The 7,859-nt window shown below is 28.7% G+C and overlaps 1 protein-coding gene across 1 annotated transcript; it reads left to right on the plus strand.

Moving 5' to 3' along the window:
• Positions 1 to 4,320: 4,320 nt before the first annotated feature.
• LOC126718884 (transcription factor MYB16-like) lies at positions 4,321 to 7,131 on the plus strand. Its single transcript, XM_050421251.1, has 3 exons — positions 4,321 to 4,570; positions 4,695 to 4,824; positions 6,120 to 7,131. Exons 1-3 carry the CDS (start codon positions 4,438 to 4,440, stop codon positions 6,985 to 6,987), a joined length of 1,131 nt encoding a protein of 376 aa, XP_050277208.1. The 5' UTR covers positions 4,321 to 4,437; the 3' UTR covers positions 6,988 to 7,131.
• The last annotated feature ends 728 nt before the right edge of the window (positions 7,132 to 7,859 follow it).

Here is a 7,859-nt window from a genome sequence, read left to right on the forward strand (position 1 = left end):
ATAAATTTTTTTCTAAAATGGGGTAATTACACTCCCCTCCCTTAAGGATTGGGGAAATGACACTCCACTTCAAACTTGAAGGGAAAAAGTATTTTCCCCTCTAGACATTTGTATGATCAATTTTTGTTAAATTAATATTGAAAATGTGTGTACTAACTTGCCCTTTGCTTAAGGGCAAGTTTCCAAAATTATCCTCAATTTCAGAACCAGTTGTTTTAAAATTTTAATTAAAGTGTATTTTAAAATATTAAGTATGACTTTACTTCTTTTTTTCAATTTCAACGGGTTATGGAGAGTGTCGTTTTAAGTGTTTTGGTGCTTTATAAATTTTGCATTTTTATTATAAATTTATCAGTTATGTTTTTACTAATCATGCATGGTTAAACTTTTGTGAAGATATTCTTATAAAAATTTTGAAATATTTCACTACTAATATAAATAGAAGGGTGTGAGTGTTAATTTCTTCAAATCTCAAGGGAAGAGAGTGTTTTTTCCTTTCAAGTCTATGGTGAAGTGTCATTCCCTCAAACTTTAAGGGAGGGAAGTGTAATTACCCCTTCTAAAATTGATAATTAATAGATACTTTAAAGGCACCCATTAACTGGGCCTAATAACAATAATAAACTAGCTATTAATTGAATGCAAGCATGAAATTTTAAAACACTTTTGTAAAATTATTTTAACCATTTATCTCATCTAAAGGCCTTTTATCAATTTAGTTATCAAATTGGTGTTACAATTTCAAAGTCTCTTATATCATTATAATTTGTTAAATCTTTATATGTTTTTAGTTAAATCTATTTATCGTAAAACCACCACACACCCTTAGTGTGATGGTTACTCCACGGGTATAAGTATTTATTGGGTGTGTGGGATAAGGGCCAAAGTTCAAGTTTTCAGGAAGGAGCTTTATATACATATATACTTAAATTAGGTTAAAGTAGAATTTTTATCTTGTATAAAAGCTCTATAACTTAAACTATACTTTCTACCACAACCTCAAATGGGCATTAAAACACTATAAAATACACCTCAAAGCTAGAGATTTCCCAATGTTTGATTAAAAATAAGAATGATGTAGATGTTGAAAGAAAGGACATTTATTTTGTGTGTGTGCATGTGTGTGTGTGAATTGTGATTATGTAAATTATTATGTGTGATAAGTGCCACAAATTGCTTTACGGCAGTGAATGTCCTTTTTCTACGCCCATCTTTAGTGTAGCTGCTTAAAGTTCGTGTATATTTATTATCAAGAGTAAATGATCCTAACCAATAATCGCTATTTATTTATTTAACATCAATTTTTTTTTTTTTTTTTTTTTTTTTTGATAGGAGTAACTAGTAAAAGCAATTGTCAGAAAAAATTTCTTTTGCTTTTATAGTTTTACTGGGCAACGAATTTTGATTAGGTAACCTTAGAACTTAGAAATACAATTTTTTTTTTGATAATTATCATAGTGATAATTGATGATTAATATATGCCCTAAGAGTATACATTAACCGGACGCATAAGGTATTTTAGAGAGAGTTTCAACCTATGGGGTTTGCTCCTGATAATGACTTTTTATCATCAGACCAAAACACCAATCAGTTTTTAATGTAGGCGGGGATTGAACCCCAGATCTCTTATATAACCATTAGAGATTTTACCAGTTGAGCTATTTAGAACCCACAACCGGATGCATAAGTTATTATTGAAATAACAATAATTTTCTTTTTAGTACATTAATAATATAAGTAATGCTACAGTTACAAACTTTTTTACAAAATTTTTACAAACTGTTAATGTAGTCAACTTCATATTAGTTTCTACCTTGACTCACCATTAACATTAATTTTTTTATTTATCACTCATCACATCAATATTTTGTAAAAACTTTTGTAAAAAAATTTGTATCTCTATCATTACTCCAATAATATTTGAAGAGGAAAAAACTTTATTAGCATTTATCATTTGATTATAAGTAATAATTAAATTGTCTAAACAAAAAGTATAATACAGTAATATATTAGAAAAAAAGTTTCTATCTTTAATTTATTAAAAAAAAAAAACAAAAAAACAAAAAAAACAAACAAAAAAACAATCACACACAATTATTAATGCTTGCTGGCGATTCACCAAAATTTCTCCCCGTGGCATAGAAATAGAATATGAGCTTCCTCCTATACTCGAAGCTGCCATAAACCAATTGGTCCCACGGCTTAACAGTGCTAACATTTATCATTTCTGACATCAGTTTCTACAGAAAACAGCACCCACCATGTACTGTTCTTGTTAAATTGATAGGAATACTATACTCTCTTTTTTTTCTCTGCAAAAATAAATTATTTGTAGTGTGCGTTTGTTTAGCAATCTGTCTGCCTTGAAGTTGGCATTGGGTTTTTTAGCTGGTCTTATGCCATTGTTTATAGACAAGCTAAAGTACAGAAACACGTAAATAGTATTTTACATTTTAAAAAATATTTTACTATAGTATTTTTAACAATAAATTTTTAGCAAATAAATTGTATCCAAACAAATCCATAATATATTTAATTTGCGGTATTTTTTTTTGGGAGTATGGTATTTTCTTTATTTGATATACACTTGTACAAATTATTTTGAAAATTTTGCTTGTTTTCAAGAAGGATATGTACGGTTTAGTTAATGAAAACACCAACATTTTTAAGGAATTAATTTTTATATTAAAAGTAACTTTAGTTTTCATTTAAATAGAGATGCACGGATTAAGTAATTTTATATGTAATGCAAAAAAAAAGATACAAATATAAGTGAAATTATACGTTAAAAAATTTAATTAAAAAAATAAAAAATTACCTCAAATTATATGCAGAAGTATATCATGTAAGATTTTTTAAAAAAAAAAAAAATCAACTCTAAGAATTATCGTGGACAAATAAAATAATTTAAAATAAATTATAAAATTTAATTTATTGTAAAGTTTAACTTTTGATAAGAGAATTTAGACCAAAATAGTACTTTAAATTATTGGAACTTTTTTAATAGAGTTCATGTAAAGTAAAATTAGCTTAATAATTTTAATTTATTCATAGTGCAGTGAGAATTCTTTTATTATACACATAATCCTAAGGAGAATGTATTCACTTGTTGCAATGTTTTTGAAAAATAAGTGATAATAGAAAAAAAAATGGAATATGCATTTAAAAAAAAAAGTGACAATACAAAAAAAGAAAAAGAAAAAGAAAAAAGAATAAGCATTTAAAATATAAGATATGCATTTAAAATAAAATATTTATTTTAATTAGTTTTAATAGATATCATAACTTATATTTTAATATAGTAAAACTCATACACATTACACGTCTTGTTTGCCCAATATGATTCAATATATGTATGTATTACACATCATAAAATTAAAAAAAATTTGACATATAACTCATTAGCTAATCATTAAGATAGTGTAATTTACTTTAGGTTTAACTATTGAAGTTTCAAGTAGTTCACAAATTATTAAAATATTTTTGATATATTAATAAAATTTTTTTTTTGATACAATTAATATTATTTTATTTACATATAGTTTTTATAATTTTATTCTTCTTCTTTTTTCTGTTTTTTTTTTTTCAAATATCTTTATCAATCTGTATTATTTTCTAGAAATGATTTTAGAATATGTGAATATAAAATAATAAATCACAAATATATATATATATATATATTGGACCCTTTTCGTACTGTATGAATTTAAAGGAGAAAATTTCTAGCCTATCAGAACCATGGACAAACGTCCCTAGTGAATTAATTAGTTGGGAAAATTATTAGCATATACTTTTTTCTTTTCAATTTCTTTTTTTCCTTTTTCTTGGGAAATGTTTGTGATTGTTGGGATAGGGACTCTTTGTTTTTTAATTGTCTTTGTGACACACACCCCTATAGATTATATGTATTTATATATATATATATATATTGACAATTAGACTCACATGAAATGATGCAAACAAATAAAACTGCTATGATTGAACCATGACAAACGTTTGATTAAAGCCCCCACCTACCAGATCGTGTGCAATGATAAGCCTGTGGATGAACAACATGTGAGTTACCAACAAAGTGGATGAACAACATGTGAGTTACCAACAAAGCTAACTCCAATTTTTTCGTACTTAATAGCTAGGCTAGCCATGCAGAAAGATAGGGGACTTGAAATTGAATATAGTATTGTAGTTTTTCATTATATGTAGAAGGTTGAGGGTATAATAGTCATTACACAAAATTTTTGGTTCAAGGTCACATTTAATTTCTTATCCTCTATATATTGTGACTGACCCATCAGCTTCACTACTCCAATCCTTCATTTTCCTCGTTCCCGAACAGTACTTCCTATAATTCTCAGTTTCTCTTTCTCTTTCTCTTTGTGGGGACTATTACTAGAGAGTCCTAAAGTTCTTTTACTTGGTCATTATCAAAACTCCAAAATGGGCAGGTCTCCATGTTGTGAAAAGGTGGGGTTAAAGAAAGGTCCGTGGACTCCTGAGGAAGACCAAAAGCTCTTGGCTTACATTGAAGAACATGGTCATGGAAGCTGGCGAGCCTTGCCTGCAAAAGCTGGTGATTTTTCTATTTATGAGGACCCTTTATAGTGTATACTTGTATTATGGATATTGCCAAATATTACAACACCTCTAAAGGCACTAAACTCAGGGTTTTTTTTTTTTTTGGTTGGTTTTTTTAGGGCTTCAGAGATGTGGGAAAAGCTGCCGACTGAGGTGGACTAATTACCTCAGACCAGACATTAAAAGGGGAAAGTTCAGTTTGCAGGAAGAGCAAACCATCATTCAGCTTCACGCTCTTCTTGGAAACAGGTAATCTTCAGTTTTTTTTTAAGAAAAGTCAAAAGTTTCTACAAATATTTCTATTTATAGTGTGTGTTTTTTAGCAAAACAAAAAAAAACGATGTCTGTGACTGATATAATCATTTTCCTTCCACAGACCCACTCTTGTCTTTTACTATTATTTATTTGAATTTTTCCTCTTATTATTGAAAAAGATGTTAAAGTTATTATCAAATTTTTTTTTTTAATTATAAGTTGATGAAATAATGAATGTGGTAATTTGAAGCTAAGATTTTTGTTGGTCTGCTTGAACTTGATGTTGCTAATGCTGTTAACCTCTTTGAAGGCTCTTGTTGTTTTGAGTTTGGCCTTTTGCCCTGATTGTGTGTTGTTGTTGATGGTAGTTCCAACTTGTTAAGTTTCTTAATTAAAAAAAAAAAAGTGATTAGTACTAAATAAAGGATCTAATAAATTATTTTTAATTATTATTTTTTAAATTTTATATTTAAAAGTTAACATATTAGAAGTTAGTTTGTCGGGTTTTATTAAAATTTCAAATAAATTACTTATACGGTCAGACAACAGCAAGAGTTCAGAAATTAAAAGAGGAAAAGACATGTAAAAGAGCTCTTAAAGGAGTAGACCAAAATTTCAAAAGACTCTGCTACACCAGACTGCATGTCTGCACATCTTTTGAAAATAGTTTAAATTTGATGCACACAAACTATTTTAAGCAACTAAAATTGTGGCTTAATCACAAATATGAGACAGTACTCATAAAAAATTATAATAAGCCATATGATCACTAAAGTAGAATGTGATTTGTTTTTTTTGAGGAATAAGTAGAATGCGATTTAAGAATAACAAACGACCCTGTCCCACTCACGTGGTTGAGGAAAATCCTATTCAAACTCACCTCTGGTTATCTTTTTCCTCAAAACTTATTAGATTTTAATGAGTGTACCTTTCTCTGTCGACTTTCCTGATCTCAATCATTAATTTCATTGTCGTTTGTCGAAATATTATCTTTTTCGTAACTTGTTGAATTAGACAAATTATAATTAAAATAATATTATTACTTTCATATAAAATAATATTATTACTTTCATATAAAATAATATTTTTATATTTTATGTTAAATATTATAAATATAAATGTATAAATAATGTCACATTATTTTAAAATTTTAAATGATATTCTATATGTTACCGACTATTATTTTTATTATGTGTCAATTATACTAAGTCACATCGAACAAAATTTGTGTGACATAGATGAATTATTGATACATATATATATTATATGATTTTTTTTTTCTTTTGCAGATGGTCAGCTATAGCAACTCACTTGCCCAAGAGAACCGATAATGAGATCAAGAACTATTGGAACACACATTTGAAGAAAAGACTAACTAAAATGGGCATTGATCCCGTGACCCACAAGCCCAAAACCGATGCACTCAGCTCAGGCAGTGGCAACTCCAAAAATGCAGCCAATTTAAGCCACATGGCTCAGTGGGAGAGTGCACGTCTTGAAGCTGAAGCTAGACTTGTGAGAGAGTCCAAGCTTGTTGTGGTGTCTAACCCTATTCAGTCTCAGACTCAAACTCAGACTCAGACTCAGATTCAGACTCAGCTTATCAACAAAAACCCACCACCACCGTGCCTAGACGTACTCAAAGCTTGGCAAGGAGTGTGGTCAAAGTCAATAAGTCCAGGAATGTTCCCTATAGGTTGTGATGACCTTGAATCTCCAACTTCCACGTTGAGCTTCGCAGACCACACTGTCACTATCCCAAACGTTGTGTTCAATGAAAACACAGTGAGTGCAGCACTTGATTTCGCCAAAAACTCAGTCACATGTGAAATGGATAACACAATGTCATTGCAGGACATGAATAGTAGTACCACAACAACAACTACTACTACTAACACCACAGAAAGTGCATGGATAATTGGTGACTCTTTTAGGGCTGTGAATGAAAACAACATGCAACTTTCAAATATCATGGAAGGTTTCACGGATATCTTTGGTTACAATTGTGAAGAACATAACACATTGATGGGTGGAGGAGACAGCTTGGACAATGGAGACAAAAGTTGCGGTGGTAATTTTGAGGAGAACAATAAGAATTACTGGAACAGTATACTCCATTTGGTGAATGCCTCGTCCTCTGGTTCACCTGTGTTCTGAAAGTGTAGTAAAACTTTGTCTTCTCTATCTCTTAGAGTACTCTTAATTAGTACTAGCTAGTTTAGCTAGATGTTATTGCAGCCCCATGCATCAAATGTAATCATAAGAAAGACTTTCTAATAATAGTGAGAAGTCCTTTAACCATTATGCATGTCACCTTTATTCAAATGATGATATAGCTACTATAATTTAAGGGTAATGTTTATTATATACACTGTTTACCGTAGAAAATGTGTCTTCAACTCACGATTTTAGTTTAAAAAAAAAAAAAAATTGTTTATAAGAAATATGTGTAACAACTTTTACTCTAAATTTTATCCCATAGACTTTATAAATTAACATATCAATTTTTAAAATACAAAAAAAGAGTAATTTAAATTTTTAGGTTAAGTTGCATATTAGTCCTTAAACTTTGACAATTGTTTCAAAATTTTCCTCATATTTTAAAATGTTTTAATTTAGTTCTTATACTTCAAAACTTTTATGAAAAAGGTTTTTATCCTCATTTGTTTGATGGTAGATATTGACATGGCAAATGAAATAAGTGATCTCGGTTTCATAAATTCCATTTGTTATGTTAGCATATTTCATCTATAAGATGATCATATTTTGGAGCTTTTTATGAAAAATTTTATAGTATAAGTACGTACAATATTTTAAACAAAAAAGTTTGATGACCAAATATCCAATTTAACCAAAAAAAATTATTTATTATATATGTTATTGATATCTAAGATATGGCAACAATCATATTCTTTTTTACATTTTTATTGTAAAATTCATAATAACTTTAACAGCTTTTAATTAAAAAAAAATGGATTACTTGAAATATCTTTTGCAGTAGTATAAATTATTAATTAACCACCACTAGT

Source organism: Quercus robur, chromosome 3 (genome assembly GCF_932294415.1).
Source record: "Quercus robur chromosome 3, dhQueRobu3.1, whole genome shotgun sequence".
Lineage (NCBI taxonomy): Eukaryota > Viridiplantae > Streptophyta > Magnoliopsida > Fagales > Fagaceae > Quercus > Quercus robur.